The 27134-nt window shown below is 35.2% G+C and overlaps 1 protein-coding gene across 2 annotated transcripts in view; it reads right to left on the bottom strand.

Annotated features, from left to right (window-relative positions):
* Positions 1-27134, bottom strand: part of Mycbp2 (MYC binding protein 2, E3 ubiquitin protein ligase) — a 236244-nt gene that overhangs the window by 11752 nt on the left and 197358 nt on the right. The window contains exons 64-80 of one of the 2 annotated variants that reach the window (XM_013009100.1): positions 26405-26554; positions 23213-23373; positions 22088-22244; positions 21679-21903; positions 19296-19361; positions 17736-17975; positions 17380-17469; positions 14526-14606; positions 13437-13703; positions 12443-12726; positions 9366-9462; positions 7661-7780; positions 5672-5773; positions 4736-4864; positions 4296-4428; positions 1997-2100; positions 505-693 (exon numbers count right to left, since the gene is read on the bottom strand). In XM_013009100.1, coding sequence (XP_012864554.1) covers positions 505-693; positions 1997-2100; positions 4296-4428; positions 4736-4864; positions 5672-5773; positions 7661-7780; positions 9366-9462; positions 12443-12726; positions 13437-13703; positions 14526-14606; positions 17380-17469; positions 17736-17975; positions 19296-19361; positions 21679-21903; positions 22088-22244; positions 23213-23373; positions 26405-26554 — 2595 coding nt within the window. Of the gene's footprint in view, positions 1-504; positions 694-1996; positions 2101-4295; positions 4429-4735; positions 4865-5671; positions 5774-7660; positions 7781-9365; positions 9463-12442; positions 12727-13436; positions 13704-14525; positions 14607-17370; positions 17470-17735; positions 17976-19295; positions 19362-21678; positions 21904-22087; positions 22245-23212; positions 23374-26404; positions 26555-27134 lie in introns of both variants that reach the window. The other variant, XM_013009110.1, reaches the window with a different exon arrangement.

Below are 27134 nucleotides of genomic sequence, written 5' to 3'. Positions count from 1 at the left end.
AGAAAAGAGAAATTATTGAAAGAATTAAGATTTTTGAAGTAATACTGACAAAGAATTAAGAAATCACTAACAAATAAAATTTTTCAAAGAGTATTCATTATTTCAAAACCAAACACTAAACAACAGATCAAAGTTTAAAAATTCATTTGGTAGTTACAGTAGTAACTCATGTATGTATGGAAATATGATCAATTATATATAATGCGATAAAATAGTCTACATTTCAGAAACTAAGAAAATAGCTCTATGATAATAACATAACTAAGTCCTCCTACTGAATATTTTATGTTATTGGTTATGAGGACTTAGAGCAATCACAAAAAGTAAGTAGGTTATACAAAATGGGAAGCAGAACATGAACAGACAGATTTTTCTCCTTGATATATTAACATATGTTAATAGGACATATTTTTGTTCAGGAATAAAAGGTATCATTTCTGTATTTGACAACTATATTTCTAATTCCCCACATAAAAGTCAAGATACATGTAAAAGCTGAGACACCTGAATAGCTGGTGCTGCCGAGAGAGCTTCAGTGAAACATATCATGCACATGTCATCAGCATCTTGCTTCAGTGTGGTGGCATTTTTATCACAGCCATGCAGACAAGGCAAACAATGTTCTTCATTTTTAACACCACCACATGGATGGCCACAAGGATGTGTCTTGCTACAGGCTATCTTAGCATATTCCTAAGAAAGATGAATCACAATGGCATATGATAAAAGATATATGCTACTAATTATGCCGATTATATTAATTTTGTAAAACTACTTTCCTACTGGAAATGCTCATTACAACAATGTGACAATGATCATTTTTATTCTTTCCTTGAATATGAATTAGGATTAATGACCCTATTTTAATGTTATTAAAAAATTCCAATCCACATAAATGTAATGCTGGTACAAAGTAAATTATAATTTGTCATCATGCATAGTCATCAAGCAAAAAATTTCTGTATAATCTCTCAATTACTATGCCTTCACCAAAAGCGGGGTCAAATCAAACAAAAGCCCATAGGTATCTCTCATTATCTTGAAATTCATCCTTTTTGGGAGGGGGGGGTGAGAGTCCTGGGAGACTTGGATTCAGAGCCTGGGTACTGTCTCTGAGCTTTTGTGATGAGGCACTCAGCCACTTGAGCCACAGCTCCATTTCTGGCTTTTCGATGGTTAACTGGAGATAAGAGTCTCACTGGCTTTCTTGCTTGGGTTGGCTTTGAACCATGATCCTGAGATCATGGTCCTGAGTAGCTAGGATTATAGATGTGAGCCTCTGGTGCTCAGTATTATCAAAATTCTTGTTAGAAGAGCTGAAAATATTTGGCCAGCATGGAAAATATGTATACATTTTTAAGACTCAAGAATTCTCAGCTATGCTGGGTGCCAGTGGCTCATAACTGTAATCCTAGCTACTCAGGAGGCTAAGATCTGAGGAATGCAGTTAAAAGCCAGCCCAGGCAGGAAAAGTCCGTGAGACTCTTATCTCCAATAAGCCACTCAGAAAACTGGAAGTGGTGCTGTGGCTCAAGTGGAAGGGTGCTAGCCTTGAGCTGAAGAGCTAAGTGCTAAGAGCTGAAGAGACAAGTGCTAAGGCCCAGAGTTCAAGCCCCACAACCACCACCACCACCACCACCACCACCACCACCACTACTACCACTACCATCAACAACAACAAAAAAGAATGCTCAGCTAATAGAAACATTATGGGAAAATAAAATTTAAAAAGTAAAAACCTACAGTCCACAGATTTTAGTTACTATTAGCACAAAATAAAATATTAAATAATTACAGGCATAAGAAACATAAAAGTTTGGCTTGGTCTTCAAAGCCTCATTTGATCTATTTCTGGGCCTGACGAAGAATTTAACACTTAACCCTTGACAAAGTACAACTGAGCTAAGGCTGAGATCATTTCTATTAAGTAGAAGTGTTCCCTGGGACCCTATCATTACTTCCTGGGATGGGATAACCACATACACCATATACATACCTGGCAATCTGCATCAGAACAAACACTGCCAACTGCAGATAACTCGGTTCCACTCCTGGACCCACAGAAGCGGCATGCTTCTGAACTACTTGTGGTAGGTTTACCTAGGTTCAAAGAGAAAAAGAAAAATCTTTTCTTCAGGACATGCCTTCTATAGACTACAATATAACTGTTTTTAAAAGGCCAATAGGAATGGAGGAGACAGGGTAAGCATATGTAGTCATTATATTCCATGTACATTAGGCAAAAAATGAACTATGTAACTTGAGGGTAGGGATGGGAGGGGGTAAATGGGGGAAGAACAAAGGAAGAACAAGAAGCATTGTACTCATAACCTGACTTATGTAAGTGTAACTCCTTTGTACAACTACTTAATAACAACAATAAAAATAAATAAAAACAGATACATAAATAAAGAAACCAGATTTGTATTAGTTGCTATCACTGGGAAATTAGCCAAGGGTTGCAAATTGCCCTAATTATAAAGCTCCCAAAAAGGTGGTGAGAAACTAAATCCAAAAAAATTCTTGATAGGCTTATACTTTTTAGTGAAAGAAAGAAGATGATTCATGTAGTCATGGTAGTGGACAGAGCAGGTCTGGCAACCCCTTCAAATCCAAATGCAGTAATTCTAGATAAATATAATCATCAAATAAACTGAAATACAAAGCATACATTTAGGAAATCAGCATATTATATATACCAATAAAATTCCACAGAATAAAGCCTATTATTAGAGTACAAAACTTAAAAAACAGAGGAATACCCATCCAATTTAAATTTGAAAAAAATTAAATGTTGAAATACTCATAGAAATAGCAGAAAACATAAAAACGGTGAAAAAAAAAACCCTGAAAATTATAAAGCAAGCTTTTTTAAATGTTTTTGAGACAAGGTCTCACAAGGCAGTCTAGTTGACCTTGAACATGTGATCTAATGTCTCAACTTCCTGAGTGTGGGGACTAAGAGTGATTTCCACCATGTCAGGTTCCCATGCTTACTTTTATACATAAGCACACAATTTGTACATATTGTCACTACATTCAATAGAATATTTTCTAAAAAGATAGCTTATATCATGAGCATGAGGATGATTCAACATCTCACGGTTCCTTAAACTAACATATAGTACTGACAGATTATAGGAGGAAAAAAATCAACTATGAGAAAAAAATATTTTTATAATATGTAGGTCTCTATAATAAGAAACATGTTTCTTGAATGTAAATGCTGTAAAGCCAATTTTATCAGGCCATCAAGAAGAGTTAACTATTGGAATTTTCCTGTATCTTTCCTTTTAGAATAGCAGTAACAAATCTTATATTATAGGGCATAATGTCAGTCATATTTATAGTTAATTTGCTCAGATGTGTGCTAACTTTCAACATTAGCAGTTTGAGTCAGTAAGAGAAATGGTAGACTATAGTTCTGCTACAAAGTGAGATTTATATGATTAAGCTAGAGTTATACAAGATTTTTTTAGATAAAGAGCAAAATGAAAACTGTTTTGCTGGGTGCTGGTAGCTCATGCCTATGATCCTAGCTACTAAGGAGGCTCAGTTCTGAAATCTGAAGCTGGCTGGAGGAAGAGAAATAACCAGAAAAAGGGCAGAAGTGGAGGTGTCCCTCCAGTGGTAGTGTCAGCCTTGAGTAAAAAAATGGAGTGAGAACGTGAGTCATGAATTTAAGTACCAGTACTGGCACAAAAACAGAACAAAAATGTGTTATTTTTTCCATAGTAATAATTATTCACGTTTGTTAGTTATTTTATTACTATCAATGGAATGATACTATTAAAAAAGCCTTATTCTTCTACGTCTATAAAAACTAATAAATATATCACAAAATCAAAACTCTACAGTTAAAAGAGATCACAGTGATCATATAGGGCAGAACTTTTGATTGTGGGGCTGTAACCAAGAGAATGAGGGGTGAGGGGGATTAACGGCAGTGCATCTTGGATACAGCACTTCCAGCTGGAGGGAGCCACTCCTAAAAAGATAAATAGTACAATAGCTTCATTTCAGAAACTAATCCTCATTTGTTCCTAAGATGTTAAAAATGACTTGCCCAAGGTCATACAACTCTTTTGTGACCAAGCAAGTTTCCTGACTTTGAGTCAGAATACTGTGTCTAATACATAGAATTAAATTAGACTTCGGTCAATACCATAACTAAGTATTAGAACAGAGAATCATTCAATTTTTTCATATCTATAGACAAAAACCTACTTTAGTCATAACCTGTAAACATAGTTCATTTTTTCTCCTAGGCACAATTCAATCTTTAAACCTCTCACCTGTATGTTCTCTGAATTCCACCATTGCCTTCATTGTTTTAGAATCTGCTAGTGCCATCAACCAGAACAATTTGGTTCTACCACAACCTTCATGAAGGTCAACCTTTATAGCTTCCTCTTCTTCTTTGAAGACCTATTATTTCATTGAAGAAAAAAAATGTACTTAACCATTCTGAAAGAAGATATAAAATTTATGTAAGAGAAGGACTTTCATTTACGAAGTACTATAAGAAGTTCCAGATATTTCCAATCTTTATAATAGTTCCCATGTAGATACATAGTCTTAGAAAAGTTAGCTCAATTTACAGTTGATAACTGAAGCAGGACCTCAATTAAGGTCATTAATACAAAGGCACATTTCTTCCCATTCTTTTCCACATTTATTTCAAAATTATTTCTGCGTTAGACCTTGTTCTAGAGATAGAGATTAAAATCTTTACCTGTCTTTGGTGAGTTTTGGTTCGTCGATGAAGATGGAGGAATCTGTCACAGTCAGTACATAAATTTCCACAAATATTGCATAAAATGATAGCTGCAGTTTCACCATCATCATGGTTATCACACATAGGCTACAATAAGACAATTCCATAGGTTACATTAAACTAAAAAGAAAGCCTTGGATGCACAAATTTAATGTATCTATAATTCATTTTTTTGTTGTTGTTACTGGTCTTGGGGTTTGAACTCTGGGCCTGAGTGCTGTCCCTCAGCTCTTCAGCTCAAGGCTGGTGCTCTACCTCTTGAGCCACAGTACCATTTCCAGTTTTCTGGTTTATTGGAAATAAGAGTCTCTCATGGCCTTTCCTGCTCAGGCTAGCTTTGAACCTTGGTCCTCAGATCTCAGCCTCCTCAGTAGCTAGGATTACAGGCGTGAGCCATTGGTGCCCGGCTACAGGTCATTTTTAACTCTAATAATATTCTTCCAAAGAATGGTAAGATTTTTATAACCTGAATGTTGAAACAGAACTATGATGACAACTACACTGAACTATAAAAATCTCTCAAAAATATTCAAAGCCTAATGTCCTATACAAGTTAAATGTTCAATAACATCAAAATAAATATTTTGCTTAGAGATCTAATAAAATGTTTTCCCATTATATAATACAAATATTCTGTCTGCTAAATGAGGAAGACAATTAATCTTTAAAATCTGGGCCCTGGTGGCTTATGCCTATAGTCCTAGCTACTCAGGAGTGAGCGGTGAAGGAACTGTAAGTGAAGCAGATTCAGAAGACAAACTTGGCTAATTTGAACATAATTTTTAAGGTGTATCACTAATTGTGTATTTTCACTTGCTTATTTTTTCCAAGCTCAGCTAAAGCTGAGCATAAAGAAAAAGAAGATAGTGTGTGATGAAATAATTCTGATCTTACCATTTGTTTTTGTTGTCCATCCTTTCCCATCCATCTTCCTGAAGAGAGGCGATCCACATGATCTTGATCAAGAACACACAGTGATGCTAGAGCAAGCCAGAGCTGTTGAGAAGGAAAACTATTACACTACTGAATTCTTAGAAAACACAGATTACTGACTGCTTAACTCTTCACAGTAGTTCAATAAATGCTGGCTGCACTGGAAATGTACAGATACTCAAAGGCATCCACTCACGTAGTAATGTGGTGCCAAGTATACACTGCCATGTGCCATGCATGAACCATCCTCTTTTGGATGAAATTATCCTTTATTGGTTTATATAGTAAAACATCTAAAGGAATGTTTTGCATATTAAATTTCCTACTTCAGTGTCCTCTGCATATTTTTCTATCTAGTACCATACTCCTGAGGCACTAAATTCCAAAGAAGGCAGTAGTATGGCTTTTTAGTTGTGCATAGTCTTGTGAGTACATGGATACATATTAAATACATTCCAGACAGAATGTTTATATCTCAGTAGTTTCTGTTGCTTTGAAAGGCCTAGCATTGGGGCTGGGAAGGTGGCTCAGTGGTAGAGCACTTGACTTATATGCAGGCCCTGGGTTCGATTCCTCAGCACCACATAAGCAAAAAGAAGAAAGCCAGAAGTGGTGCTGTGGCTCAAGTGGTAGAGCGCTAGCCTTGAGCTGAAAAGCTGAGGGACAGCGCCCAGGCCCAGAGTTCAGGCCCCACAACCAGACCCCCAAAAAAGAAAGAAAGGCCTAGCATTTACTTGGTATATTGTGTCAGAAATATCTAATAAACTTTTGAAAATCACCCTCAAAAATAGTTTTCAAAGCTTAAGCTTCAGTTTTACATAGAACAATATGTTCTTTCATGAATGAAAAAACAGAAAATTATTTAACTGGTTCAACTCTAAGAAATACAGTCAGTCGTGGAGCTTGACCTCTGGGCCTGGGTGCTGTCCCTCTACTCTTCAGCTCAAAGCTAGCACTCTACCACTTGAGCCACAGTGTCACTTCCGGTTTTCTGAGTGGTTTATTGAAGGTAAGAGTCTCATAGACTTTCCTACTTTGGTTTGCTTTGAACTACAATCCTCAGATCTCAGTCTCCTGAGTGGCTAGGATTACAGGCATGCGCCACCAGTGCCTGGCTCCTAATGCTTCTCTACTACAAGAAAATCTCAAATCTCTTTGGAATTACATGGTACATGATATTTGATAGGGTGAAACTTACTATAAATGTTTCATTTGAAGTCCAATCCCACTTCCTCAGAAATTCTGACCATATAAGAAACTATACTGAAAACAAACTTTACAACTTCTGGGGGGAAGATGGGGACAAAGGGAGGGGGAAGAGTCAGGGAGGTGGGAGGGAAGGGATAGTAGGGAAAAAACAAAGGAGGAGATAACAATGCTCGACAGGAAATTTACTCATTACTTTGCTCATGTAACTGTAACCCCTCTGTACGGTATCTTTATAATAAAAAAAAAGAAATTCTGACACACTAGTGCATAGTTTTTTGTTTCTTAAAAGTATGACCTACCTAGAAGGTAGGATTCTTCATTAAAAACAAATGGACCATATAAAAATGAGAAGGAAGGTGCCTTGTTTTTGAAAAATGATCAGTCTGTCATAGAATAGTACTACTAAATTTACTGCAGTAATCTACAGTAAATAGGTCATTACAAAGAAAATACACACAATATAATGTAGTCTTTCTAACCCGCACATTCTTAGTTTCTTAATAAGAAAAACAAGTGATACTGGATACCTCAGAGTGAATACTAATGATTACCATATTTTATTCCTAATTCATAAAAACCATTTATTTTTTATCCATTCTTTTTGGGTTTCCAAAAATACATTAGTTAATATTGTAACTTATGCTGATTGACTGATAAGAATTTGTCCAAATCTATTACAGAAAAAGAATGTGTAATTATACAGACCAAACAAACAAAAAAAGACACAAAGTGAAAACCTACTCTAGTTGTTGCAATGCATCTTACTGGAGACCTAAATTCTTCTTCCATCTTGGTCAAGGCAATGATAGTTTCTGCAATAGCATTTTTTGTCACTCGGGACCAAGCTTCTGACAGATGACCCTATTAAGCAGAACACATATTTTAATAAGTGACCAGAAATGCATTATCATTGTAAAGCCTTCCTATTAAATAGCGTATCTTAAAGGGAGAGATTTATTTGTAGCAAGACAATGTAGGGGCACAGACTTTAGAAGTAAAAATCCTTCACAATCCCATGAAAAAATTCAATTTCCAAACTATGTTTTTGATGATTGTAAAAGTAAATTGGAATCTAAGGTTTCAATATACTTTTACTATAGCATACAAGGGAAATTTGTTTCAGACTTGTATAACAATATAAGTACTAGAAGTGGCTCTGTGGCTCAAGATGTAGAGTGCTTGCCTTGAGCTGAAGAGCTCAGAGATAGCACCCAGGCCCGGAGTTCAAGTCCCACGACTGAAAAAAAACAAATATGTATATATGTATATATATATATATATATATATTTTTTTTTTTTTTTTGGGTCCGGTTGTGGGGCCTGAACTCCGGGCCTGGGTGCTGTCCCTCAGCTCTTCAGCTCAAGGCTAGCGCTCTACCACTTGAGCCACAGCGCCACTTCCGGCTTTTTTCTTTTTGCTTATGTGGTGCTGGGGAATCGAACCCAGGGCCTCAGGCATGCAAGGCAAGCGCTCTACCACTGAGCCACCTTCCCAGCCCCAAATATGTATATATTTAAGTACAAAAATATGTAACAAATTTTGGTTATAAAACTGTGTTATCTAGCATGAAACTTGAAGAGCTATGCTGAGTGCTCTAACTGGTATGTCTAGCATTAAACAGCACACACAAATTTAACTATAATTACTTTTATTTACTGTGCTGAAATTTTTTCCAGAACATCTAACTGAGGATCTTATACACTGCTATGTTGATTTTTTTAAATCAATTTTTAACTGTTATAGAATTTACTTGTTCTTAACAGTCTTTTTTAACCATTTTCATTCAATGAACATTCTGAGAAAGTCTATTTGCCACAAAAGTTGAGAAATTGTGCATACTCTTGGAAAAAGTTTATCTTCCCCCAGGAAAAAATGTCCTTCCATTTCTAATATCCCCATGTTATCAAACTGTTAAAGGGCAATTCAATTTCTTCTCCAAAAATGCCTTGCTCCCTGCCGCTTGGGAGCTGTTTCCACTCGTGCTGGTCCTTCTCAGGTTACCTTCTGGAAATACAAGGCAATGTGAAGAAGCAGGAACTACGAAACAACTCGTGAAAGCCATTTCTTGTTCACACTTGCAGATTTCTCCCTAAAGCCAGCATCTTATTCCAGTATTCACAGGATATTAATAAGCTTTATAAACCATGAAGGCTAAGAATGAGAACCTTCTTTTTCTTTTCCTCTCTCTTACGCTCTTTCTCAGGCCAGAAAGAAGCCTTGGAAGACCTCAACAATTCTCAAGTTAACTGGACAGCTTGAAATGGGAATAGTTTACTTAACAACAAATGTACTGATCATAAAAACAGCAATGGCAAAGTAGTTAAACATACTAAAAGTAGTCTTAAGTACAGTAATAGTATCCTTCTATCAATTCAGCAAATAAGGCTGCTTAGTGTCAATCAGATCCTGTTGCACCTCATTGCTATAATCACAGAATGTAACTTACTGCGGCCATATCCTTAATAAGTTTGATGATAATCTCTGAGATCTGAGTGGGAGTTGAGCCCTTCATCCACCAATGACTTTCACCTCGTCGAAGATAACTAAAAAGAAAAATTAGCACTTATGAAACAAGTCATTTTGTAGTTGCACAGATAAGAAGGATAAAAATTTTACTTCAGCATACAGTATCGTAATTGTTTAAAGACTAAGCCGCTACAATATATTTAGAGGTATGTATATATGTGTGTGTATGCATGTATGTCTGTATATATGCATATATGTATGCATGTATTTATAGACAAGGTCTTGCTGTGTATCCTAGGTTTCTCTTAAACTCACAGCCTTCCTGCCTCATTTTCCAATGTGGGATTCCTTGTGCATACCACCAATTTAGATAATTAAAACTTCTAAAGAGAAAACCAAAATATTACCTCAAATCTCTTGTTTAAAGAGAACAACTATACTGATTTACTTTCTTGTCAAATACTTGTTTCCGTGCTATTTTTGTGTACTCATACTCCAAATATAGTTGATGGACTACCAACTGTTGGTTTCCAGTGAGCATGGAGATTAAAAGGCACTTGCCAGAATACAAAGCAACTCCATCAACGTGCACAGTACTGCTTGGTTTAGCTGGCATTTTTTGCTTACTAAATTGTGTGCATGAAGGAAGTGATGGAAAGTATGGTGCTAACTCTTGTCATGGACTAGATCTATAATTTTTTTAAAAATTTAAAAAAAGTTTTATTCAATCTAAATGGATACCAGAATTGGTTTTTTCCAAAAGGTATAAAATACCTAACTTGTACAGAAGTTATCATTTTGTCAGCCTGGATTAGTGGTTCAAACTGTCCACTTATTGCTTAATTGGGGGCTGTACTGTTTTGTAGGAAAAAGCTGCAAATCACAAAAAATGCTAGTAGTCCATCAGACAAAGTGATGTGAAGGATATGAAGAAATTTCACAGCCCCAGTCAATCAACTGTGGATTACAACATGTAGGTTTGTGTTTGTTAGCCAAAATTTGGGTTTTGGTGGTACTAGGACTTGAATGCCAAGACCAGTTGCTCTAGCATTTAAGCCATGTCCACCCCCAGCCCATTTGGCTTTAGTTCTTTTACAGACAGGGCCTCACGTTTAGCCAGGCCAGTCTTGGATCATGACCTTCCTATTTCCCTACTCCCTGCTAGGAAGCTGGGACTACAGGTACATACCACCATACCTTTCTTGTTTTGGAAATAGAGTCTTACTAAGTTTTGTTGTGGTTGCAATCTATCTCTACTGGCTTTATAATTTTGCACAGTTCCAGATGTTGCCAATTTGTTTTTACAAATACAAAATAAACTTTTCTGGATATGCATAAAAGTTTTAGAAGCATATTGGCAGGTTAAAGGATATGCATATCCAAAAATGCCACAGAAATTTATGTTAGATGAACATACTCATTCCTGTATAATCTTGCCAAGCATCAAAGATACTTTACAATGGCTTAATCTATATTTCTCTGATGAAAGGCTTTTCCTATATTTATTGGCATTTTATATCGTTCTATTAGTTGACTATCCTTATATTATTATAATACCTGTTTATTATACAAGTTTAAATATTTTTATGTTGCTTACATTTGAAAACACTGCAATAGTATGTTCTATCTTTTCTTTTTTTCCTTTTTTTTTTTTTTGGTGCCAGTCTTGAACTCAGGGCCTGGATCCTGTCCCTGAACTTTTTCTGTTCAAGGCTAGCACTCTACCACATGAGCCACTGGTCCACTTCTTACTTTTTTGGTAACTGGAGATAAGAGTCTCACAGACTTTCCTACATAGGCTGGGTTTGAATTATGATCTTCCAAACTCACTCTCCTGAGTAGCTAGAATTATAGGCATGAGCCACCAACGTCTGGCTTCATTTCTTTCCTTTTGAAAAATTTGTTGTGTGTGTGTGTGGAGCTTATACTGAAGGCCTAGTGCTCTTGCTTGGCTTTTTCACTCAAGTCTGGCACTCCACCACTTTTGTCATGCCTCTATTTTTGGCCTTTTTTTCAAGTCCTGGGGCTTGAACTTAGGGCCAAGGTACTGTTGCTGAGCCTTTTTGCTCAAGGCTAATGCTTTACCACAGCTCTTCTTGTGGCTTTTGGTGGTTAATTGGATATAAGAGTCTCATATGCTTTCCTGTCTGGGCTATTTTTGTTGTTGTTGTTGTTGGTTGTGGGCTTTGAACTCTGTGCCTAGGCACTGTCCCTGTGAGCTTCAGCTCAAGGCGAGCACTCCACTACTTGAGCCACAGTGCTACTTCTGGTTTTCTGGTGGTTAACTGGAGATAAGAGTCTCATGGACTTTCCTGCTTGGTCTGGCTTTGAACTGTGATCCTCAGATCTCAGCCTCCCGAGTAGCTAGGATTACAGGCGTTTGTCTGGGCTTGTCTGGGCTGTTTTTAAACTGCAATCCTCAGATAGCTTCCTGAGTAACTATGATTATAGGCACGAGTCACCAGTGCCCAACAACTTGAAGCTTCTTGTTGGTTAACTGGAGATAAGAGTCTTAGAAATTCTCCTGCTTGGGCTCTGAATGCTGATCCTCAGATCCCAGCCTCCAGAGAAACTAGGATTACAGGTTTAAGTCACCAGCATCTGGCCTTTTCATTTTTATGTAATCAAAGTTACAAACATTTTCCTTTTGGAAAAGTAATTTTGGGGCTCTGTTTTTTTGTTTAGGAAGGTGAGAAGTATATTTTTTCTATAAACTGTTGTAGAAGTTTTAATAAAAATCCATGAAGGTTTAATGATCTGAAGTTTATCTCCCACCCTATATTGTTTAGTTATTTTTATGTTAGTAAAATACATTTGACATAAAATTGATGTTTAGTTTTATACATGAGATGCAGACCTACCTTATTTATCAACATAGATATCTAAATATCCTAACATTATACGTACGATTTACTTTCTATTCCTTATTACAAATAGACATTTTTACTGCATATGATATCCTTTTTATACATGAGTCAATTGTGTATGGATACTCTCTGGTGAGTAAGCCAACAAGGTCGAATTTGAAACCATACTACAACAGAAATGGTAACAAACCTGGAGTTGAAAATCATTGGAAGTGTAACAGTTGTAACTCCTTTGCCCACAGTGGTTCCAGCTGTCCCTGTGATAGTAGTTCCTTTGGCTTTTAGCTGCACAGTGAGCGCCTTGGCAATGCACCCCAGAAACATGTCCAAGATACCCAGTTTATTCCAATCTCCTTTCTCAGTTGAGTGAATGATATCACTGATATCTGCTGGGGGCAAAGATTTCACTCCTATGATGCTGGCCAGACGACTGGGGGTTACTTCAGGCAAAACTCGTCTTAGTAAGGAGGTTACCTGGTAAGAAAAATGTAAGAGTTCATTTAAAGATTGGCATTTTAAATTTTTAGTTAAAAAATGTGCTATATAATGTCAAAAATCTATGTAAAAGAAGATCAGAAATACTATTTAAATATTATAAAAATACTTTAATTTGTAGAGTAGGAATGATGAAGAAAAAATATTTTTATTTATTTAAATGTTTATTTATTTTTAGCCAGTCTTGGGGCTTGAATTCTGGTTCTGGGCACTGTCCCTGAGCTCCTTTTGCTCAAGGTTAGTGCTCTACCATTTGAGCTATAGTGCCACTTCTGGCTTTATCTGTGATTAACTGGAGATAAGAGTCTCACAGACTTTCCTGCCGAGGCTGGCTTCAAGCCTCAATCCTCAGCTCTCAGCCTCCTCAGTAGCTAGGATTAAAAGACAGGAGCCATTGGTGCCCAGCTGCTTTTTATTTTAGTTAGGACTAAATGACACCATATATTTAATGGTAAAAATGTCATCAACAGCCAAAATATTCTTTATCAAAATATATTAGTATAATAAACAATATTTTGCTTTTGTGTACTCCTATTACAAAGAGTCAAAAACAAAAAATAAAACACAAAGTTAAAATAAAGGATCTAATATATGAGAGATCCATATTTAAGGTGTTTTTTATTTGGCCAGGTCATTTTTAAGTGTTTCAAGAAAAATGAAGGACAAAGGTAAGTGACATGATGAGTCACCTGTCTCTGGACCCTAGGAGAGGCTGTGTGAAGAAGAGAAAAGAGATCCTGAAGCAGAGTTAGCTGTTGAGCCAGATACTGCCGGCCGACATTAGAACCACTCAATGCTAAAACCATGGAGAGAAGCTCAAAGCAGTAAGCATCAGAGGAGGCATCTTCGTCATTTGGCTGAGAATTGGCATTTTCTTTGCTTGATATGGCATGTTCCCATTCTTCACGAACTCGGGTGGCTTCCATACGAATAGCTTGGACGATGTGAGCACATACCTAAGTGAAGGCAATGTATAGACATTTGTAAACTGATTAACTTAGAAAGAAGAGTATTAAATTGATAAGTTATCAATTTAATACTTTTCTTTCTAAGTTAATTATCCATTTTATCATTCTCTTAATTCATCTTAAGAGCAATGGAGTAAAACTAAAGAACATTAACAAAAATACAAATATTTATAACACTTATTATATGAAACTGACTATATATGTTACCAATGCCTCTGCCCATGAGTTACTAGCATATGAAACCCAATATCTACCATGTTTTAACATTTCTATTCTTAAAATTGATAGCATTTACAATATAATTAGAAATTTTTTTTCTGATTTATAAGAATCCAAGTTAATGAATATAGTACAGAAATATACCAAGTCCAGAAATATAAAGTACAAAAAAATTCAAGTTGGCATTTATTCTAAAGAAAATGCTGCTAAAACCAGTATTTTGACTCTTGAGCCTCTCATTCCATAAAATCTAGCAGTACTCTTATAGTTACTTCTATTAAACTGTTTAATGAAAAAAACGAAAAAAACCCATAGAACATGAAATTTAATCTGATAGAGCTGAACATTTGTCACTAAAATAAACTATCTCACTGAAACTAAGAAATATAAGAGCATCAAGATAAGAAAATTTAAAAACTTTCTGAAGTGATCCTTTGATATGGAACAATAATCATTTCCCTCTAGAAAAATATAAACACAAATTCTGTAGAACCTATAAAAGATGTAAAGCTAAAGCCTCCACAAAATTTAGAAAATATTTTATTCTCTAAAAACAAAACTGAAAAGACAAAGCAATCCCAATTCACCAACCTGTTTTTGTAAATTTGTCAGCTTACTTCTGCTGAATATGATTCCAACCATATGCTCTTTCAGGTCAGCATCTGATGTTGCCTTAAAATAAGAAAGGAAAGAAAATGAAGTGTACTCTTTAAAAAAAGTTTGAGTATTTGATATTTCAAAGTATCTTGAGAAATAATTTTAAAGAGAATTTGTTTAAATTGAGGTTAAGACAAAGAATAAAGTTCACTTGGTCAAAGAGATTAGACTAAACAAAGGAGATAAACTCATTAAATAAAGAGGAAGCAATAAAACTAAATGATGATTCCTTGAAAAGACAGAATTGAGGCTGGGAAGGTGGCTCAGTGGTAGAGCGCTTGCCTTGCATGCATGAGGCCCTGGGTTCGATTCCTCAGCACCACATAAGCAAAAAAAAAAAAAAAAGCTGGAAGTTGCGCTGTGGCTCAAGTGGTAGAGTGCTAGCCTTGAGCTGAAGAGCTGAGGGACAGCGCCCAGGCCGAGTTCAGACCCCATGACCGGACCCAAAAACCAAAACAAAACAAAACAAAAAAACACAAAAACACAAATGGAAGAGAAAAGACACAAATGAATGTTTTACCATGTTATATTATCCCCCCAAACAGAATGAAGACACAAGTTAGCTACATAATAAGAGACATCACAGAAATTCTAGATATGGAAAGGATAGAGTATAACTTATGTTAATCAATTCTACAACTTAGATGAAATAAATAACTTGAATGACAGAGCTACAAAAGCATATTCAAAAAGAAAGTAAATTTGTAGAATAAAGCTTTTTTTGAAATTTAAAACACTTGCTAGATTATTCATAATCTCTTAAATGTTTTACCTTTGTTTACTTATTGTGTGTGTGTGTGTGTGTGTGTGTGTGTGTGTGTGTGTATTTGGTTTTAACTCAGCCTGGGCTCTGTCCTTTAGTTTTTTCACTCATGGCTGGCGCTCTACCACTTGAGTCACACCTCTTTTTCCAGCTTTTGATGGTTAATTGGTGATAAGAGTCTCAGGGACATTCCTGTGTGAGTTGACTTTGAACTATGATCCTTAGAAATTAGGCTCCTATGTAGCTAGTATTATAGGCTGGTAATTACAAGGCTCATGCCTGGCTTATTTTTGCCTTTTAAACACAGCTTCCTTGAGATAACCATACAGTAATGTTTACCTCATTGAATTCTACAACTTTAATGGTTTCTGGTATATTTACAGGCATGTGCAACTGTCAACAAAGTCAATTTTAAAGTATTTCATCACCCCTAAAGAAGATTGGGCCTCATAGTTGCATCTTCTAGTTCATTGTATTTTTCATCAAAGGAAAACAAAGTACCTATAAGCTAATGTCACAAATTGATTAAAATATACAGCAATATACTTACTGGTTATTCTACTCAACAGAAATAAAGGTAAGAAAAATAAATAAGAATATACATTATAGTGGAAATTCTTAGTAATTTAAAACAGAAAGAAACATCATCCATCTGATTATAGGCATTTATATTAAAAAAGAATCTATAGTTCATATCACAATAGTAAAAAGCTGAATGTTTTCTTTAAAGGTCAGGAACAAGCAAAGATCTCTTCTCTCCAGTTCCACTCAGCTACTGAAGGTTTCACCAGAGTTGCAGTTAATTCTAACAGGCTGAGGCTTTCTTCTTAGAATGCTTTGGTTGAGATGCAGCAAGTGAAGTAATTATATTACAGAAGAAATTTCAAGAATACTATAAAGAGTAGTTATTTCAATAAAAATGTATGATTGTGCCATGGTGGGTAAAAAGACAAATGCACCTTGTCTTAAGAATGTATGGTTCATATGAGTGCCAGTGACTCACACCTGTAGTTCTATCTACTCAGGAGACTGAGACAAGAGGATCTCAGTTCAATGCCAGCCTAAGCAGGAAGTCTGAGACTCTTATCTCCAATTAACCACAAAAAAGCTAGAAGGTAGAAATGTACCTCAAGTGACAGAGCACTAGCCATGAGCAAAATAGCTTAGGACAGCACCTAGACCCTGAGTTCAAGACCTGGGACTGGCACAATTGAAAAAGAAAAAGAAAAAACAGGTTTGGCTCAGTGGAAGAAAAGAAACCTACATGCAGATAAACAGAGAAACCAAGAAGAGGAATATATAGATTATTATAAAATTTAGCAGATGGAAAAATCTTTCTGTTTAGGGAAATCATAAGATTATTATTTGTAAGCCAGGTGCTGATGGCTCACACCTGTAATCCTAGTTACTCAGGAAGCTGAGATTTGAGGATCAAGGTTCAAAGCTATCTTGGGAAGGAAAGTCTAGGAGACTCTTATCTCCAATTAACTACCAGAATATTGAAAATGGCACCGTGGCCACTGTGGTAGAGCACTAGCCTTGAGCTGAAGAGCTGAGGGACAGCACCCAGGCCCAGAATTCAAGCCCCATGACCAACAAAAAAAAAAAAAAAAAGAAAGAAACAAGAAAAAAAAGATATTATTATTTGTGCAGACTTAGAAGTTTTTGTGAAGACTGTTAAGGGACAAATAAAACAAAGGAGGGAGAAGGTAATTAATTTATGGCGCACAGTGTAATAAATGTCTGTTAGCTTTTCATATATTGACAATTTAATATAACAACCCTAGGTATAAACTAACTTGCTGTGAATTATAGAACTAGCTAGATTATACATAAATAATGAATTTCTTTTAAATACATAATTTTCTTTCTAATTAAAGTAAAAAAATACATATGGCAAAGAAGCTATTATCAAAGAAATATCCACTAAAACAAAAATCAGTGTATGGATTAGTCCTCTGAACAAAAGTAAGAAAATGAAAAAGAGAAATAAATGTTTAGAATACAAATAAATACATTGTATACTTTTTCCTCTCCTTCAGGTGATGACAAGAGAGCCTTCTCCTCTTGTTCTGGTGTAGGTTCAGCATCTCCAGAAATGAGCTTTCCAAATACCTGACAAGGTAGACACATGAAAATTAGTGTCAGGAACTACCAACTGTTAAAACTTAAAACTGAACCTCCATGCTTTATAATATGCTATTGCTCTATATACCATAACTCTGAATTCTGAATGCAACATCAGATCAGGAGGGCTACAAGGTCACATCTGTAGCCAGAAATCACTAACAAGTTTTACAAAATGTATTGTTAAACTCTCAAAATATATAGAGTTAATTTATCCTTCACTATTATGAACTACTACTAGTATGGCCACTCACTTGAGATGTAATAAGTCTGAATACTCGCAGAGTCTCAGCCTCACAGTTCCTCTGTTGGGCTACACTGGCTGAAATCTGGCCTGCAATTTTTGTGCTTTCACCATCTTTCCAGCCAAGGACTTTTACTTGTCGAACTCTGAGTGTATTTTCTGGACCCTTTAATTCAATTTTGATGATGTGGTTATCGCCTCCTGGAAGTTCGCTTGTCACCCAGCCTATGTGCCTGGAATCCAGATCAACCTGGTTGAGTAGAAAAAAGGCAGGAACCTGATACAGCTGAGTCACTTTCATTGCCACCTTACAATCAGCAATGTCTGTCATTACACAGAAATAATGGGTATTAGTAAACACTGTTTCACACTACTTTAAGTTTTGTAAGGATACATAATATTGCTTAAAGGAATAATATTACTTATAGAAGAAGCAAGTCAACACAGTTTGAATAATCCTGTGATGGAACTGAAAATTAAAATCTAGGCCCAAGTCCTGACTACCAGATGGTGTCTTAGTATAAGTTGTGTAAATGGAGCCATCACCAACAATTTGCACAATTGTACTTCATGTAGACTGTCAGTATGAATCCTCTCAAGATCAGCAATAAATCCTTGCATTAAAGCACCACTACAATATACGAATGCTTCATTTTAAACATAGTTTATGTAACTATGCTGGATTCCTTAGTTTATTGACTTTCATTGAGAATATAATTTTCCTCTCTAAAAGTTAAATGCTGATACAGCGCTGAATGGTTTCTAACATTATTCCTTTGATATAATTAAAATTTTGTACTTATGGTATTTGATAACTAAGAAATGAACTAGATTTCTATGTGATTTATTTAGTCATTGAAGATATTATTTAATTGATGATGTCATTTTTCTAAAATGACAAATATGAACACATGCTGTTACTGAGTTGTTTATCCTCTTAAATAGTTTATAATTTGAAAAATATTGTTACTTGTTTTATCTAAAAATCTCAATATGATTTGAAAAGTAATAAAAAAAAGCCCAACTGTTCAACTTTTGTGAGATCAAGTAATCCCAAAAGAACAGCTTTGATGAAGTTTCACCAGTATGTAACTAAGAGAGTATGTATATACACAGAATCTCAAGCTCCTGCCAGATAAGGGTTGAATGTTTACAGGGTTATTTTGTAAACTGACTTGCAACATATGTAAGGCTAAGTTTAACAAATGATAAATTTTTTAAGCTAGAAAATAATCCATTTAACCTAAAGTGTAGGCAAATGGAAGGGTTGTTATATCAGATCTGTGATGAATATTAAGGTAACCTGAATCTCCTTAGGGAAATAGAGGAGAAGACTATGAGCACAATATAATAGTACAGTCTTGTTGCAGAAACCCACTTAGAGCACTAATTCTGAGTCATCCAGCACAGGGATAGCTATTCCTATCCTCACAAACACACTAGTTGGTGTTTGTAAATTAATGATTTCCTACAATATTTAAGTCATGTCATAAAACTAGAATTCCACAATGGCGACTAAGAAGAACTTTTTCTCTGGTAGCAAAACATTTAATGATAAAATTTCAATTACCTGCTTTATTCTGCACAAATCTTCTACTGCTTTGCCAGTTAAGAAGGTCATGGAGGTAACTTTGTTCTAAAATAGAAATCCAAAATAGTTATGTTATATTCTTGCTTTAGAAGTTATAATGGTTTTACAGTCCATTAATGTTATATCAAGTCTTCTGCCTGTTTTTTACAGTCCTTCCTAATACCATTTATCCAGCTAATAATAATTACTACAACTCTAGAATATTATTTACATTCATTCATTTGTTCATTCATTGTTATTGTGTGGGTACTTAAATTTGCTGGAGCTTGAACTTAGGGTCTCATGATCTTGCTTAGCTTTTTCTGTCAAGGCTGACATTCTACCACTTGAGCTACACCTTAATTCTGGCATTTTGGTGGTTAATTGGAAATAAGACTCAGATCCAAAACCTAGTCTTCTAATTTCAGTCTTCTGAGTAGCTAGGATTACAAGCATAAGCCACTGGCACTTGGCTTTCTGTAACTTTGTCTTACATATTCTTAACAAATTTGATCATAAACAATCACATTTCAGCCTTTCTTCATATGCTCTCTCAAAGTTTGACATTTTTCATACATCTTCATGTGGCCTCCAAACAACTCTTTTTTTCACTCATGTCTCATACTACTGGTTACAATGTCATTGCTTTTTAGTAACTGAACAGATACTTATCAGTGCTGTAATGCCTGCCTTATGGAGAAGGATATTCCAGAACCTTCTATCTTTTAAAGACACTTTACTAAGAAAGGCAACACTCTCACAGAAAATAAATTTTAAATAATATAAGTACAGTCATTTCAAATTCAACAAAAAAGTCAAATTGGTAGGAGAGCAACATATCTTAAGGTTAATGCAAAGCATACTCAAAGATTAACATATTAATTTGTTTTAGAATTACATAGTATGACTATTACAGACCAGGACAATCCCAATCAACAAATGTTATAGACAATGGTGGGCAGTTTGAGGGGGTTCATACACTTTGGTTCAAAAAGAACAGACACATGTTTCTGAAAAGAAGCATAAATGCCAACCTACATAACAGGGATTAAAAAATTAATAATGCTGGGATTATCTACTCTAAGACAAGACAAAAATGTCAAATTGATTGTAATCACTGTTCTGAGAAAGGGTATGATTAATATATTGAGACATTAATGATGTGGAGGTAAAGGAGAGCTCTGACTGCAAAGTGAACAGCTGTGGTTGGCTTTATATCCAGGTTAGCTGAGATCCAACTCCACCATTCTGATTCTTCCTGGAAAGTGAATATGCAGATGGGTGGGAGCAGTTCCTCAATGGTACAAAAGGATTTATTAAAACTGTATCAGCTCACAGGCAATATCTAATCTGAGGAACAAAATTCCAAAAGATATCCTTCTCTAGAATGGGGGTAAAAGAATGGTATGAAAGTTGGTATTATTTTATTGACTATGTTATTGTATTTATTGTAAATACAATTCTTTTCCTTTGTTTTATGCCTTTTATGGGACCTAAGGATGAGAAGTTGAAACATGAAGTGATTAAATATAGGTCGGAGTGTACTGAATACAAAAACAAAAGCAAAAGGAGAAAAAAACTGTCTGTGGAGAAAAGAGTTATTTTTATAAAGCATTTACCCAGACAGGATTTCTTTACTGGGTCTTATAAAGATTTGGAGAGATGCACAGTTTATGGGGAATATAGTTAGACCATTGAAATAGCTGAAACAAGGACATGGAAGTAGAAAATTCTACAATAAACTTTTATTTTGTCTAGCTTCAGTTTTATATTGAATTCAGATCTCAGCTTAGAATTTATATTCTATAGTTCCCCCAATCACATAAATCTGTTTTTAGATTTAAGGTTAATTTACAAACTAAAAAAAAATGCTCCTTGCTCATGTAATTGTAACCCCTTTGTATGGTATTTTCACAATAAAATTTTTTTTTAAATGCTCTTATTTGGCAAAGTCTCAAGTGGTAAATCTTTTAGATAAACTCACAAAGAAAAATGCATGATTAGGAGGCTGGGAAGGTGGCTCAGTGGTAGAGTGCTTGCCTTGCATGCATGAGGCTCTGGGTTTGATTCCTCAGCATCACATAAGCAAAAAGAAAAAAAGCTGGAAGTGGTGCTGTGGCTCAAGTGGTAGAGCGCTAGCCTTGAGCTGAAGCTCTGGGTTTGATTCCTCAGCATCACATAAGCAAAAAGAAAAAAAGCTGGAAGTGGTGCTGTGGCTCAAGTGGTAGAGCGCTAGCCTTGAGCTGAAGAGCTGAGGGACAGCGCCCAGGCCCAGAGTTCAGGCCCCACAACCGGACCTCCTTCCCCCCCAAAAAAGAAAAATGCATGATTACTAATGGTCTGAAAGGTACTTAGAAGCTAGAAATTAAGTTCTCTTTCTTACCCCAAGGTCCCGAGAATTGTCTACATGAACAGATACGTAGCGGGCATTAATTCCTTTTACACAGTTGATAGTAATGTTCTTAGTTTTGTTTTTATCTTCATCTCCTGATTCCCAAAAGGTTTCTGTGGAACCATCTGTCAAACTGCCAATCATGGCAGGTCGGCTTGAAGTTTTTATGTCAACAATGCTGGTTAAATCCTTTAAGCTCATAACTATGCACAATTCCTAGCAGAAACAAATATAAACATTTATAATATAAAAGACCAAATCTTTCATGATGAGAAAACATACATTTGACAATAAATAATGTTAAGAGAACAAAATTATTTATGAGCAACTTAGTTTTTCCTCATAAACATTGTAGACTATTTACTACAGGACAACAGACCATCACTATTATGTCACTGACCTGACTCATAACTTCAAAGCCAGACTGAATACTGATGCTGAAACTCTCCTCACTATCCCCATCATCTGATTTTGACAAAATATTATTAATGTGGTGAAAGACGTTGCTCTGATGAAGGAATTGGTGATCAGATTGCTTGAATTTGAGACTCCAGCATCTAAAATTAATACATAAGCAATATAAATACAAATTCAAAAAATTAAATAAAAATTACAAAACAATTTTTCAGAAATGTCTGAAGAATTCATGGAATAGCTATACATACTCTATAGCTAATTCCTAAAAAAATAGTCTAGTGAAAGACTGAAATTTAAAAACTTTAGGGAGTTAAATCATTGCCATTTTTAAAAGGAAAATTCACCTACATCAAAGGTCATAGATGCAAAAACAAAAGGCTATAAGTCTGTATCAAGAAAACTTTGCAAGTTTCTCAAATATTTCTATGTGATAATGTCACATAGAATAATGCATTAGGATATAATGTATCTTTAATTTCAAAAATTTCATGAAGAGGACAAATATATCTCTCTTTCACTGGTTTTATCATTGGGATATGGAAAGCCCAATCATCTTATCAACTTATTGTTCCATAAAACAATGGAGGATTTAAGGATCTAGTAATATTTATAGTCTAATGAGTAGATATAATAATAAGGTTGACAATGTAAAGTAATGCGAAATTCTCAACAGATTTCAGGTTAAAATTATGTTATGGTCATTGAAAAGTTTTAAAATTGGGTGCATATAACTGGTTCATTCTTCTTTAGGTTCTTTAAAAGTGGAGACTCTATTTTGGGTTTTGTTGCTATGATTCATTTTCATTCTTATGTTTTGTGACATTGAAATGATTTGAAGTAGGAGAGACAAAAGTGAGGGAGATGGTTACAGCAAGCATTTGGAGCACTAAAACGTATGTGTTACCTACATTTTACAGAACAGCAAACAGGTATCAGCCAAAGGGAACATCTTTCAAAATTAAGAAAGTAAGGAGGAAGGCACCATCTACATGGTACAAGGATTTTTTATATTTTAGCATTAAAAAGAGGGTTTTGAGCATTTAGCATTTTGTATTTCATACAAAATACTTTCTGTAGGAACACCTAGAATACTTAGAAACAAAATTACCTTAAGGCCATTTGCTGCAATGAGCTTCCACTGGGGAGAGACATCATAAGATCAGAGATTGTTTGTAGTAAACGATGAAATGTGTGTGGCAAAGGATGGGCAGCTTCGCCTGCAATCACTATATCTGACAGTGGATGTTCACATACTCTTGTATCTTTCTCCTAAAGTAGATATTGAAAGCCAGTTTACTAGTATGTAAGCTGGAAAGAACTCTCTTTACAGTAGTTTAAAAAAACAGTTTTAGTTAAACCATACCCAATACATACAGTAAGCAAAGATTTCCTAATTCTATTTGTAATACTTATCGGGAAAAAGTAGTAAGATTCCTCATAAAATTAGCAAATAAATGAATATCATATACACATACTTTTACTACACATACAAATATATTAGTAGAATAAATTCATATGTATACATGATGAGGTATATATGCATGTGAGTTTGTATAGATGTTTAAAATAACACGTTTAGAAGTTGGGGTCATTACTAATTCATCTGACTTTTTTTTTATGTGAATTACACAAAACAGCTTCTTCCTTTAGGCAGATACACAGCTTGGAGAGAGAGAGATGTTAGATTTTATTTTCTATTCAAACCCTCAGTCTGGTAGCAGTTTTAATAATATTGTTTATAGAATAACATATAAACTATTTAACAGATGTTTCAAATTCCTAAGAAAGATTTCTTTTTCTGTTGGGGGTGGTCTGGTCATGGGGCCTGAACTCTGGGTCTGGCCGCTGTCCCTCAGCTCTTCAGCTCAAAGCTAGCACTCTACACTTGAGCCACAGCGCCACTTCTGGCTTTTTTTTCTTTTTGCTTATGTGGTGCTGAGGAATCGAACCCAGGGCCTCATGCATGCAAGGCAAGTGCTCTACCACTGAGCCACCTTCCCAGCCCCCTAAGAAAGATTTCTTAAGAAAGTGATCACACACAGTTCCAGGAGGAGTCGAGAAGGAGAAGTGGGGAGCAAATGCATTTTCATTTTTAGCAATGTGACTGAACAGACACTTATCAGTGTTATAATGTCTGCTTTACTATGGAGAAGGATATTCCAGAACCTTCCATCTTCTAAAGACACTTGCTTTACAAGGAAAGGCAACATTCTCACAGCAAATAAATTTTAATAATATAAGTACAGTCATTCCAAATACAACAAAAAGGTCAAGTTGGTAGGAGAGTGACATATCTTATGGTTAATGCAAAGCATATTCAGTTTCTGTACTAATACTATCTATGGCCAATGAAGGATGTGGATGAAGTCAAACTGCTGAGATTTTTGGTCATGTTAATTCTGCTGTAGGCCATACTACTATTAGTGCCTATTTTATGCATTCCTCTAGGGCAGAAATTACCACAAAATAATGAGAGTTTGAAGTCAAGGCTTTGTGATTAATAGCCAAGTGCTCTACAACTTGAGTCACACACCCTGGTCCTTTTGTTTTCAGCTTGTTTTTCTTTCTTCTGCTTGGGCTGGCCTCAGACCAAGATCCTCCTACATCTACCTTATATGTAGCTAGGATTAAAGACATGAACCATCATTTGTTTTTGAAATAGGGTCTAACCAGCTTTCTGCTTAGGCTAACCTCAAACAGAGACCTCCAAAGTAGCTGGGATTAAAGATTTTGACATGAAATTTCTAACAGCATCCAAATAACTTTAAAAAAATACACCTTTCTTTTCATTAAATTCCCATTTCTAAAACTCTCATATACACTTCTGCCACTGCTCATGGCTTTTCTTCTATTTGAGGAATTGCATTTCTTCTATTTTATATGCACCAAAATAAAAATCTGCCTGTTTATATGTAGAGTAACTTGCCTAACTTTACCTAGTCAAAAGTAATGTCTCCCTCCATGTTTCAAATAAATACCTTTAAGCACTTACCTTTACAAGAAAAATAAGACATTTTTTATCATTAAAAGTCATTAAAAGCTTTTAAAGTTGCAGCTTAAATTATTTCCAATAATGTTGATCATAGTATCTAAGAGTCACTGAATAAAACATATCTGCTTAACAATAAAAGTAGATGTTACTGAAAACTGGATACTGTGAACCAAGCGTCACTACTTTATTCTTTCGAGCAGGTAATAAACATGATGGAACATTCAAAATGTATAAAAATGCCAAGATAAGTCTGTCCCAATATCCTAGCCATGCCAATGATCTCTCCATTGGCAATTCCTAATACAGTGGACCATATTATAAGATTTTCTACAAATGTTTGTTTATACAAATGGCAGCACTCTATGCACACTAATTCACACTCTCCTTTTTCCTTTTATCTTGGAGATCATTACATATTACTTACACATGCAATAAGTATTTTACTGCTGTGCAATGTTCTGATGAACAGAAGTATGAGTTCATTTTATCAGTTTACTTATAGCCATTTGGACTATTTTCATAAAAAACCCTCTAAAGAATTATTTCACATTTGTGATAGGAGAAACTCACAGAAGTGAAAAATACTGTACCATTTTGAATGTGATTTTTATAGCTTTTGAAACTATTCTACAACAAGTTGTTATTGGATGACAAAGATGAATGTGCTTGATTCTTCATCCTGCTGCCAAAGTGTGCTTATCAAAATTTTTCAACTATGTCAATGAGCTAAGTGACAAAGACAGTCACTTTTTACTTCTTTCCAGGTCTATTGATTCCACACCACAGGAGCTCTAGTTTATTTTCTTATGAAGAATATTGTATTCAATTCCTTCATCAGAGATAGTAGTCAATCTAGATCTGACAAGGCCTACCACTCAACTTTGTTAGACTGGGGCTATTTCAGTTTTGCCCATGATTTTTAGGTACTGATTTTAACTGCTGATATTCCTTTGACATGGCCTTTGAGGATTTCAATAGCATGCCAGCAGTACTCATCACGGTCACCCCACATATGTCCTCCCAGTCCTTGGTCCCCTATGTAAGAGTATTGCTCCTTTTACTTATCATATACTGCTTTGTATATATTATCTGCTATTCAGCTGACTACTTTATGACAGATGTCACTCTCAACATTTTTACTAGAGAGAAAACTTTGACTAAATGTAATCAACCCTCTACTGACAGCATGAAAATGTTACTTTTTAATCAAGCTAGATACTCTGTAATGATGTATGCAAATTATACCATCTGAAACCTTATTAGTTCTTTAAAATACAGAACAATAAAATGAGCAAAAATTTCACTCACTTGCTCTGCATTTTCTTTATTTGTTTTATTTTCTTCATCTTCTTCTTCCTCTGGTTCCAGTGGAGCAGGAGTGAGTGAGGCTACGAAATGCCACAGAATGTCATGGAGAGAAGTTGTCTGTATGACATTGCACAGAAGCCAATTGAATGCCTGAATAAAAGCGTCCAAGATAAAAAGGAAACACATGAGTTACAACTATAGGATTTTCTTAGAAGTACTTCAGAGAACTATATGCTCAAGGGCATATTAGAAAATCTGGCCTTTATATTATTGAAAGTACATTGAACTTAAAATGTTAAACAATTTAGGTCTTAATTAAAAAATATAGGTTGAAACAAAAAATAATAGTTATGAAACACAATGAATTTTTTCTTAATTTACATAGGCACATTTATTTCCAACTTACATTTAAAACCAATGCAGAATGATTCTAAAGCTACATTCAAGTGACCATTTACTTAAATATCTTTATATTGTTTCCACTAATAAAGGGACAGGTATTTATCATACTCATGACAAAGATTTACTATATATAGGTTTGTAAGATACAGCAACTCAACAAAACATTATAGATAAGCTGTTACCAGTAAAGTTATAATTAAAAAGCCCCATTCCTCATCCTCTTTGTCATTTCATTCTAGTGAAATTAATACTCTGATCACAAAAGCTTAAAAAATGATCTCAAAGCTGGACACCAGTGGCTTGTGACTGTAATCCTAGCTATTTAGGA

Source organism: Dipodomys ordii, unplaced genomic scaffold (assembly GCF_000151885.1).
Source record: "Dipodomys ordii isolate 6190 unplaced genomic scaffold, Dord_2.0 Scaffold1, whole genome shotgun sequence".
Classification (NCBI taxonomy): domain Eukaryota; kingdom Metazoa; phylum Chordata; class Mammalia; order Rodentia; family Heteromyidae; genus Dipodomys; species Dipodomys ordii.
The sequence above is the reverse complement of the archived record's forward strand: the minus strand, read 5'-3'. Positions and strand labels throughout refer to the sequence as shown.